The sequence below is a fragment of the Polyodon spathula genome, chromosome 8, assembly GCF_017654505.1.
Source record: "Polyodon spathula isolate WHYD16114869_AA chromosome 8, ASM1765450v1, whole genome shotgun sequence".
Lineage (NCBI taxonomy): Eukaryota > Metazoa > Chordata > Actinopteri > Acipenseriformes > Polyodontidae > Polyodon > Polyodon spathula.
Genome location: NC_054541.1, coordinates 37245490 through 37257803, shown reverse-complemented (window position 1 = coordinate 37257803; position 12314 = coordinate 37245490). Strand labels below are relative to the sequence as shown.

Here is a 12314-nt window from a genome sequence, read left to right as displayed (position 1 = left end):
GAGTGTAGCAACTTTTCAGAATATAATATTATTATTGTTTTTATTAAGGCAGAGGTAAAGGAGGTCTAAATAAGACCATGTTTTTGTACAGTGGTTCAAATTAACATTACAGTTAGAATATAAGGCTGCAGCTCACGCATACCCCAAAAGTCAGCAGTGAAAGTAAAAGTATTTACTGTATTTATTGGAAGCACTTGTGACTTCAGGGTAATTTTACAGTTTACTCACAGTGTTTAATTTTGAGATTAAATTATTCAATTACCCAAAAAGATATCTAGAGCGCTGGTTATAACAGCTTTTTTTTTTTTTTTTTTTTTTTTACCTTTTCAATAGTACAATATACAGTAGCAACCCATGACAAAACCAGCTCTCCACATGCCTGCCGGACTTTTAAAGAGAGGGCTGGTGACTTCACACAGCCAGGGCGTGAACCTGTGCTCCCACGAGTAACCCTGCTCAACACGCGGCTGAGTTTTTATCAGGTGAGCCACTCTGGGGACCCCAGAATGCCATGTTTTTTAGACATGGCTACTGCCTATCAGCATTATACTACTTTTTATTATTTTTGCAATTTGAGATGGACAATTACCTTGAAATCAATACCAGGTGTTCATTCAATTTGCTTGGGCAAGTTCTCAAAGCAGTGTCATTCGAACATACACCCCTAATATGTCAACTGCTCTCAGTAATTGGTACTCTCACGATGCGTGCGTTTAGCCTGACTTATTAAAATTAAGACTTCTGTTTCAATACCTTTTGCAACAGCTTAAGTACCTCTACAAAGCTAACTTTGTACTAAGTTACTTTGTACAATTATATACTAATGTAAGATGACTTTACTTTGTCTGCCAATCATAAATATAGAAGTGACCTAATGTGTTACTTTAATTTTTTTTAAATAAATATTTTTTTTAATAAATATATATATCAAAACATTGGAGATATTTATAGGTGTTTGACGGCATGACAACTACTTGTTATTGTTTATATTCAAATCCATGATTTATTCTTACATGATGTAATGGTCACTTTTACTTATATCTTTAAATCTATATTAATTCTAATTAACATTATTTTATATAAACCTATATTTATATTATCATGCAATGCTGGCTCTGAGGATCAGCCTTGATATGGTCTCCCCAGCGCATCAGCATGCACAACTTTTGAATTAATTTTGTTTATTTAATTATTTTTAACTTTTATATATTTATTGGAATTAATTAGTTCATTCTTTTCTGTTGAGTCCCGCTGGCATAATTGTGTTCAGTCTATTTATCCATTTACTTTCTTTTATTCTTCTATATGTCGCGCTGTAACAGGGAGAGATCTGTGCTGACTCTGCTGGCGTGTTCACGGGCTGCAGGAAGAGGGCGGCAGTCGTCCAACAACCGCCTGTGAGTCATGGCAGTGACACGGGGAGGTGGGAAAGTGTGAGTGTGGACTTTCCCCCTCTCTGAATGGCCGAGAGGCGGGTCTTGGGTGATTGTCGGTCCTATAAGTTAACGCTCTGTTGTTTCCTCAGGTCTGCCCACTTAGACGCGCTAAGGGTGCGGACACTTTGATTCAGGACCGGGAATCAGCGAGACAGAGAGAGAGAGCGGGGAACCCTTGGGCAGACCCCGGCGTATTGTGAAAGAGCAGGCGAGATAGCCGAGAGAGTAGGACGGTGATCCGGGTCGTGCGGGTAGCGGCGACCGGGATAACGCTGCCGAGTGCAGCACCTTTTATTTGTAGTTTTATTACTGTTTTATTTTCCCTTGTTCTTTTCGCCTTCTGTTTTCATTATTATTTCTTTGAGCACCTGCGAGTGCATTTGCAGGTCGTGTACCAGCTGTGGTATTTCCGTGGTGCTGTCTATCATCGTTGATAGGCAGCCCACGGTCAACAGTGCCCTCTACCGGAGAAAAAAAAAATACAAGGAAAGAAAAAGAGCCGGCCTAAAATAAAACTGGGCACCTGTGTGGTGTTTCCCAAATACACCTGTCTGTCTCCTTGTCAGTGAATTACCCACACCCCTTCCACAGTCGCATTGTCTAATTTTAGCTGTTCTAATACTACAAACTTTACATAATTTACCTCATGTCCTTGACTGCTGAAGTGCTGTACTATTGGATCATTCATTTTTTTTATTTCTAATTAATGAAAGGTGGTTCTGAATTATTTTATATAAAGTTGTTCCAGACTCTCCAACATATTTTATTTCATCACATTTTTCACAGGCTATTCCATAAACAACATTGCTATTTTTACAGTAGGTATTAGTTTTTAGTGGATATGTGGTGTTCTTATGTTTAATTATATTTCCACTTTTGACCATGTATTTACAAACTTTACATGTACTAGTGCAAGTGTTTGTAGAACCTATTCTGTCAATTTCACCTTTAATTGCTTTAATCAGAAAACACAGGACATTGGGGAAACACAGCAGCAGCTCAAAGTCAAACAGTCGCGTGTGTTTTTCTGATAACAAACAAGCTGAGACTCGGAGCAGCTGATTCAAATTCAGCGCCGTTCTGAGACACGGGCAAGGGGAGGAGCCAACAGCACAGCAGAACAACGCAGTTAAATGAGGCAGTCTTTCCAGCGACAGCGTGTGGAAGCGACAGCGAGTGGGAGAAGTACAGGCGTGGAAAAGTACAGAGCAGTTTAGAAGCAGTTTGAAAGCAGGCTGACGGCTGCAGAAGAAACTAAACTTCAAAAAAAAAAAAAAAAAAAAAAAAAAAAAAAAAAAACCCTCAACATGGTCTTCAAGCCAGTAATCTGTGACACCTGCTTGATGTGGGAAATCCGAGAAAACCCAGCGGAGCTAAACCAAGTGTGCGTAAAGTGCCGCGCGATCCAGAATTTGCATAAACTAGTAAGTATGCTAGAAATGGAGCTGGAAGAAGTGTGACAGCAACAGGATCTTGAAGAACTGGCACACCCACAATTCATGGAAGTCTGCATCACCCCTAACAGACTGAAAGCCACCAGGGAGATAGAAGGTCAGAACAGCTGGGTTCAGGTAGGCAGAAGCAGGGAAAAAAAGAAACTTCGTCAAACACAACCACCAGAAATCAAAACAACCAACAGATTTGAGTCACTTCAGAATTTTGATGAGCAGAACCAACAACAAGAGAATGAAAGGAACAACATCCAGGACCCTATTGACAGTGGTGACCAGACAGCAAAAAGAAGGGAGGTCATGATTGTTGGGGACTCCATATTGAGAAACACAGGAAGTTCAATTCGCAGTTTGGACCCCCTTACTACAACAGTGTGCTGCCTTCCGGGAGCCTCGGTCAAGTACATCACTGAGAACGTTGACAGGCTCCTAGAACGAACAGGAGATGACCCGGTAGTAGTCGTCCACATCGGTACAAACAACATTGGAAGAGACAGACCAAAATCCCTGCAAAACAAATTCAGAGAGCTAGGAAGGAAATTAAAAGAGAAAACCAAAACTGTGGTATTTTCTGGTATACTACCGGCACCTTGCAAAGGACCATATGGATAGCTGGAAATAATTAATCAAAATGCATGGCTGAAGACGTGGTGCACACGGGAAGGCTTCACCTATCTTGATCATTGGACCACATTCTACAATGAGGACTATCTGTATAGACGGGACAGACTGCACTTAAATAACAAGGGAACCAGTCTACTTGGATAAAATATCCTCGAGCAGGTTCAGAAGCATTTAAACTAGAAAGGAAGGAGGGAGAAATCAACAAAAAAACAGAAGGGAGACCGCATCAAAACAAGAACAACAACTCAGGTAAGACAACCTTTAAATGTATTTATCTAAATGCTAGAAGTATCAGAAACAAAATTCTAGAACTTGAAGCTACTGCACTAACAAGTAACTATGATGTGATAGGTGTTACAGAAACTTGGTTGTCTGAGAGTGATGGGGACGAATATAATATTTGTGGGTATACACTGTATAGGACAGTATAGGACATATAGGACAGGCAGGACAGAAGAGGAGGAGGGGTAGCGCTATACATAAGAAACAGACTTGAAGCCCAGGTGTTAAACCTGGATAAAGAAAATAAAGCCGAATCAATATGGGTCAGAATAATGGACAAAAATTCAAAGGGCATAATAATAGGAGCATGCTATAGACTGCCAGATTCAGACGGTGAGCAAAATAATCTGTTATACAATGACATTAGAAATGCGTGTAGCAAAGGAGAAGCCATACTAATGGGGGATTTCAACTTCCCCCAAATAAAATGGGAAAATCCGGTGGGTAGCACGAAGGATGAAATAGAAATGGTGGAAATGGCAATTGACTGCTTCCTAACACAATTTCTCAAGGCACCGACTAGAGGGGAGGCATGCCTTGATTTAGTCTTTTCAAATAACGAAGACAGAATAACTAAAACAGAGGTCAGAGAACCACTGGCAAACTCAGACCACAACATGGTCTCATTTGAAGTGTTTTTTAAAACCCCAAAAGTAATGACTAAAGCTAAGGTTTACAATTTTAGAAAAGCAAACTATGAAGGTATGAAACAGAGACTAACAGAAGTAGATTGGAGTAAAATAGAGAAAACACCCACAGAAGAAGGATGGTTGTTCTTCAAAAATGTAGTACTAGAGGCGCAAAACAATTACATCCCTAAAGTAGACAAATCTAAATGTAAAACTAAATTGCCAAAATGGTTTAATAGATCAATTAAAAAAAATATTCAGCGAAAAAAGGCACTTTACAGAGCATTAAAAAAGGACCAAAAAGAAAGTACACAGAAAGAGTACACAGAACTGCAAACGCAAGTCAAAAAGGAAGTTAGAAAGGCCAAGAGAGAAATAGAAATGAACATTGCTAAGGGAGCTAAAACCAATTCCAAAATGTTTTTCCAATATTACAACAGCAAGAGAACATTCAAAGAGGAGATTAAATGTTTAAGTGCTACAAATGGCAAAATCGTAGATGAAGAAAAAAAATAGCAAATATATTAAATGATTACTTTTCACAAGTTTTTACAAAGGAGGATACGAACAACATGCTCCACACGTCATCCAGTTCCTATCCAGTTTTAAATAACTTTAGCATAACTGAGGCAGAAGTGTTAAAGGGACTAGGAGCTCTTAAAATAAACAAATCCCCTGGGCCGGATGAGATCCTCCCAGTAGTACTCAAAGAAATGAAAGAAGTAATTTACAAACCGCTAACCAAGATCATGCAGCAGTCTCTTGACACAGGGGTGGTACCGACAGACTGGAAAATTGCAAACGTAATACCGATCCACAAAAAGGGAAACAAAACTGAACCAGGTAACTACAGACCAGTAAGCCTGACTTCTATTATATGCAAACTTATGGAAACTACAATAAGATCCAAAATGGAAAATTACCTATATGGTGACAGGGTCCTGGGAGACAGTCAACATGGTTTTAGGAAAGGGAGATCGTGTCTAACTAACTGGCTTGATTTTTTTGAGGATGCAACATCGATAATGGATAATTGCAAAGCATATGACATGGTTTATTTAGATTTCCAGAAAGCTTTTGACAAAGTCCTGCACAAAAGATTAATTCTCAAACTGAACGCAGTAGGGATTCAAGGAAACACATGTACATGGATTAGGGAGTGGTTAACATGTAGAAAACAGAAAGTACTGATTAGATGAAAAACCTCAGAATGGAGTGTGGTAACCAGTGGTGTACCACAGGGATCAGTATTAGGTCCTCTGCTATTCCTAATCTACATTAATGATTTAGATTCTGGTATAGTAAGCAAACTTGTTAAATTTGCAGACGACACAAAAGTAGGAGGAGTGGCAAACACTGTTGCAGCAGCAAAGGTCATTCAAAATGATCTAGACAAGATTCAGAACTGGGCAGACACATGGCAAATGACATTTAATAGAGAAAAGTGTAAGGTACTGCACGCAGGAAATAAAAATGTACATTATAAATATCATATGGGAGATACTGAAATTGGAGAAGGAATCTATGAAAAAGACCTAGGAGTTTTTGTTGACTCAGAAATGTCCTCATCTAGACAATGTGGGGAAGCTATAAAAAAGGCTAACAAGATGCTCGGACACATTGTGATAAGTGTTGAATTTAAATCAAGGGAAGTAATGTTAAAACTGTACAATGCACTAGTAAGACCTCATCTTGAATATTGTGTGCAGTTCTGGTCACCTCGCTATAAAAAAGATATTGCTGCTCTAGAAAGAGTGCAAAGAAGAGCGACCAGAATTATTCCGGGCTTAAAAGGCATGTCATATGCAGACAGGCTAAAAGAATTAAATCTGTTCAGTCTTGAACAAAGAACACTACGTGGCGACCTAATTCAAGCATTCAAAATTCTAAAAGGTATTGACAGTGTCGACCCAAGGGACTTTTTCAGCCCGAAAAAAGAAACAAGAACCAGGGGTCACAAATGGAGATTAGACAAAGGGGCATTCAGAACAGAAAATAGGAGGCACTTTTTACACAGAGAATTGTGAGGGTCTGGAATCAACTCCCCAGTAATGTTGTTGAAGCTGACACCCTGGGATCCTTCAAGAAGCTGCTTGATGAAATTCTGGGATCAATAAGCTACTAACAACCAAACGAGCAAGATGGGCCAAATGGCCTCCTCTCGTTTGTAAACTTTCTTATGTTCTTATGTTCTAATTATTCTTTTATGTTTACTGTGAACTAGAATATCACCTAAATTTGCTTCTCTTTTGAACTCTACAACTGGGGCCTTAAGAAACAATTGAAACATTTTTTCATTTTTTCTGAATTATGTAGAATACGCAAGTGTTTCCAAACTATCTTAGAAATATTGGCCAAAAGTTTAGTGTACGTCATTACTAATGGGACTCTTGACCTTTTTATCTCTTTTTAGTTTATCCACTTTTCTTAACTCTGTCTCTATAATTCTTTCTTTGTATCCTCTTTTTTTAAGATTTGTTTTTAATACATGTCTTTGTTTTACAGTCACTTTCTTTAGAGCATATTCTTCGTATTCTTATTCCTAGCCCCTTTGGGATTGCCCTTTTAGTGTGTATTGGATGTGTAGAGGACATGTGTAAATACTGGTGCATGTCAGTAGGTTTATAGAAGAGGTCAGTCCCAATTGAACCTTCAAGTTTTACTACGGTATCTAAAAATTCTATTTCTTTTCTTGTCCATCGAAGGTCCACCTTAATATTACTGTGTATTTCATTTGCCATTTTATGAAACTGGAAAATAGATTCTTCTCCATGTGTCCAAACCCCAAAAATATCATCTACAAACCGAATGTATTCTATAGGCTCTCTTTCTGATTTTCTAAGTAATTGTTCTTCCCATTTCCCCATGTATGTACTGGCAAAATGAATTCCTAATTTAGATTCTATTGCTGTACCATCATTTTGTTTGTAATTTTTATCAACAAATGTAAAATAACTGTTTTCTAAAACTACATTGATCATGATATATCTAGTCTATCATCTAGTGCTTTTTGACAAGCTTCTAAAGTTTCTTTACGAGGGACACTTGGGTACAAGGATTTTACATCCATGCAAAATAAAACTGTATTCTCTGGAAGGTTGTGCTTTAGTGATTCAAGTATTAGACACACACAGAGTAGATGTCGGTTATTAGCAACACTGACAAAGACAACTTTCACTTATTAACAACATTTAACCAGGAACCAATCCCGCCCCATAGACTTTAATGTTAATGGAATTCTGATATTAGCAACTGCACACCGCTTATTGACAACTTTATTACTAGTTGCCAGTGCTACAGAGCGCACTTGCATGATTTATTTCATAAAATAAATTTACTTCACAACTGTGTATTTCTGGTGGACCAATGTTGGACAGTTTCTATTTTAGAATTGATTCTAAGTACAACTCATTTTTTATGCTTCCTTTACTCATTGTAAGGACAATTGTAGTTCATTGTTGTGTAGTACTATTTAAACATTTCAAAATGTCTGCATGACCGAATGTCTTCTTTAAAGGGATACATTCCTAATAAAACATCAAACAATGGGCTAATTTTTTTCTGTCTGCGTTGTCTGGCCAAGTTAGCACATGGAACGCTTATTGTCCCCACGTATTTGCTATGGATTGGCATAGCTATACACATTGCCCGAGATTCACTAGGAATTGCTGACAATGGCCGGTTAATGCCCAAAGTACTCTACATTTATGTTAAGAAAACAACATCGCCCAAAATGAGCAGCTAATGACCGGGCACTGTTGTCAGAGCCCAAGAGCAACAGCCAATGACAGCATTAACCAATTTTCGGTCTTTGGTCGTAATACATGCTGAAGTTAATACCTATGATATATTTCACATAAAATTCTTCTCATGTAACTTGCTAGACTTACACTCTCTACAAAGCTTCTTATCCCAAATATGGAATAGCTGGCAGCTAAATGCATTTATGTAACTGTAAAACTTCAGAAGGAATCATTTTTATCACATTTTAATGACAGGAAAAACTAAATCTACTTTGAGCACTAATACTGTACACAAAAATGTAACTAATCTCCAAAAAGGAGTGAGTACTTGCTTTGGTATAATTACTAACCATTAGGATTTAAAAGCCATCTTGTATAAAATGGATATATGTGGAAAAACAATAATTCCATTCTTATTTGCCTCTAATTTTCCATTAACCATCCAGCTAACATCCTCTTATCTCATTTAAGTTGCAATAAGCAGTGCTGACCTTACCAAGTGCCCAAGACAATTAAACACATCATCAAAATAATTAACAAACATACACTAACTGTCTATTCCAAACATAATTCCACAAACGAGTGCTAAATGAAAGTGGTACCACTAAAAATTAGGCAAATATTTAAAAGTGGATATTATGGAAAAGTACTGCTAAATTTTACAGGAGCGCTCAAGGCTCTCAGGGACGCGGGAACTCCTGTCCTGTACGCATGCACGGGTTGTCTGGACTCTCGGGTTTGCAGTTTTCTGCGTTCCACGGGTTGTCTGGACTCTCGGGTTTGCAGTTTTCTGCGTTCCACGGGTGCGAATCTGTCGGCTGGCGTGGGCATCCATCCCTACTGCAGATTTTGTCTTTTTTTTTTAAATAGTAAAAATAAAAAAAAAGCTTATTTCAGTCTAAAAATAGGTATTTCATGAACGTTTATTAAAGTAGAACAAATTGTATTGTTACATTCAAAACTGATCATTTTCTTTAGTTATTATATAACAAATGTTCCTAAATATTGAAATGCTTTAAGGTTCTGGAGCATTTGGTCTCGTTTAATACTGACAGCAGTGGGGGGGTGCCTGGTTGAGCAGAATGGTTGGTTGTCCTTTGATCTTTATAAATGTTGCTTCTATTGCCATGCCTTTTTGTTCTTCATTCTTTTAGACAAAAAAAAAAAGATGTGTAATATAACACTTACACTTTGTACTTTATTGGGATGACTCCCAAAAAGACTCCTTTTTTTCGTTGCGAGTCCTGGACCCTCAATAGGAACGTTTTGGAGAGCCCCGATCGCTTTTTTTTTTTTTTAAATGTAGTCATTGCCAATGTTTATCCCGGTTTTCTCCCCAAATTGGAATGCCCAATTATTATTATTATTATTATTATTATTATTATTATTATTTATTATTATTATTATTTATTATTATTTTTTATTATTATGCCTAGCCGTCATTTTTCAAACTGCAGATCCATAGTGAAGCAACCAGACCTAACACAGATCTGGATGGCTCCACTGCAGACCCGCAGGCGCCACAGGGGTCACTGGTGTGCAGTGAACCGTGGATTGCCCTGCCGACCTAAGCCCTCCCTACCCGGGCGGCACTCGGCCAATTGTGCACCACCCCCTAGGAACCCCCAGTAACTGTCAGCAAGGACATAGCCTGGATTCGAACCTGCGAACTTCAGGCTATAGGGCGCATCCTGCACTACACGCGGAGTGCCTTTACTGGATGCGCCTGAATTTTTTTTAAAATTATAATTCACAGCAGTCTGATGCCACATGCACTATCCTGCAGGGTCTCTAAGGAAACCCAAGCCTGCTGTTCTATGTAAACATCATTACTTGGTCCCACAGAGACAATGCTCACAGAGCAACCTGCTGACACTTCCCCACAGTTCCAGCACTGCAGCTGCTTCCTTCTTTCCAGTGGTAAAACAACAGCAATTAGTTTACCCCTGATACCAACAGTAACAAAACAAAAACATATACTGCGTTACTTAAGCCAAATCAATAATGAATTCATTAATATCAAGATTAACAATTCTGCAAATTTAAATGGTGCTGAATTCAATTTGTAATTTGTAAAAATAATTTAAACTGTGTCATATTAAAATTGAAGAATATCTGGTTTCAAATTCTGAGAAGCAGTTAGCACATACCTATATTCATAGTAACACATTTTTACAACCAATATCCATGAAACATTTGTAGTTACCAAAATATAACCTTAACAGGCCAATTAACTGTTAGTACTGTGAGAAAGTCAAATAGTCTCAGAGATGACGCAATTTCAGATAATCTGAAACGCAAGTGATTTAGACGAAGATGCTGAAATACTACCAACAAAATATGTTTTTATTTACTTGTGTGTAAAGCATACAATACAATAGTTACTGAGACAAATATACTTTGTTCACAGATTTAATGTATGAATGTACAAATGTATGATCTACAAAGCTATAGCAATATACATGACATAAAATGAACTAGAATTGCTCTTCTGTATGTCCTTTACACAGTGACTAGATTGAATCCATACAAATAAAAATGAATGTGTAAAGTTTCATACATACAGAACAGAATAGAGATTATTAACATTTAATACTGAGATTACATTACTCACCACTTCATCAGCAGTGAAGTCAATGAACCCAGGGAGTATCAGGAAATCACTGCAAACAGAAAGAACAGGAATTCAATTCAAGGGCCAAAATCAGCACACGTCACAGTACTTTTCCGCCGACGTGATGAGGTTGAGGGTGTGGCGTCAGCAGCTTTGTAAAAGAACTGCAACTAAAGGGTTTACGGCTTTCGGTTGAAAAGATTTATGAACACAGGGATGCTTAGTAAATCAAAGAAAAAGTGGTTATATTACTTCCATCCCTTCCCCAAATCATTTATTGATTTTTCTAGTATTTCACAATATTTTTCCTTAAAGTTTTAATTGTTTTTGTACCTTCCTTCCTTTACAAAAGTTGTTGTAATGTTAACCTTTTTTTAATACCTCTTTAGTTAAGAAGGCAAAAAACCTACACTCGCTCGACTTTGTTAATTTGTAAATGTCAGGATCCAACAATTAACAAACAGGAGGAGAAATCTTGTATTCAATCACATCACGTTAGCAGTGCACAATCAGCACTAATCCAGTACACTAAGGATATAATATACAAAGTATGTACGTTTCTATAAAATACTAAACTGCTAAAAACAGTTACATTTATTTTAATTCAACATTATCAAAAAGATTCAAGTTGAATTCAGCATCTGCATACCACAATACATTCAATCTAGAAACACATACATTTAAAAAGATGTTGCCATTTTTTGTATTCCTCTCTATCATCCTCCATTAACATGTTAAAACTCTAAATGGGCTTGTGTGCCCTTATTGGTTCACTGGCACAGCAGCTGACATTTATAAAATCATAAAATCTCTGTGCAATCATTTCTTTTTTTAGTTTTTTTTTTTTTTTTAAACTTATATTCCCAAATTAGCGTTATAAAAACATACAAAGTAAGTAGATACATTGGTATCTAAACACACACAGATCAGAAACACCACTACACTTATATAGATGTAAGCATCTGTAGCTCATTACAATATTTTAAAGTAAACCGTTTATATGGCAAGGAGTATGCCAGCCTAAACCACAGCTTGCTCCTCTTTTTCCCAGCATGTCCTTTAGCTATAAACAAGAACCCAAAAGTAAACCACAAGCTTTGGTTACACCTAGCAAAAAGTCTCTTAAATAATTTTAAACTTTTGCAGTTCCACCTTTAATTACATTTTTTTTATTAGCTTAATGTTGAAAAAATATTGATGTATATCAGTACATATACCATCAGAGGATGCGTTAACACAACATTTTGTCTTGCGTTTACTAGACACACAGAATGGAAAGGGACACAAGCATGCATATTCGTGGTAATCTATTACACTGCAGCAATGACTATAAAATACTTGCTTGTTTAAAAAAAAAAAAAACCTTTTCTAAATATAACATCATTGATTAAGGTACATTCCAGTCCTGTAGGTGGCAGTAATAAGCTGAATATTTGGCTTTGCCAGCAATAGTAAGGATATCTACTTTTAGGCCCTGTTCACACTACATAACCGATCTCGAGAACCATCCTCAAAAACGTTTTAATTAAACTTTA

General features: G+C 37.3%; 1 protein-coding gene across 3 annotated transcripts in view; it reads right to left on the bottom strand.

Annotated features, from left to right (window-relative positions):
• The window catches only part of LOC121319901 (inosine-5'-monophosphate dehydrogenase 1a), a 41082-nt gene that overhangs the window by 19565 nt on the left and 9203 nt on the right, over window positions 1-12314 (bottom strand). For all 3 annotated transcript variants that reach the window (XM_041257849.1, XM_041257845.1, XM_041257848.1), the window contains one exon: window positions 10780-10828. In XM_041257849.1, coding sequence (XP_041113783.1) covers window positions 10780-10828 — 49 coding nt within the window. The remainder of the gene's footprint in view (window positions 1-10779; window positions 10829-12314) is intronic.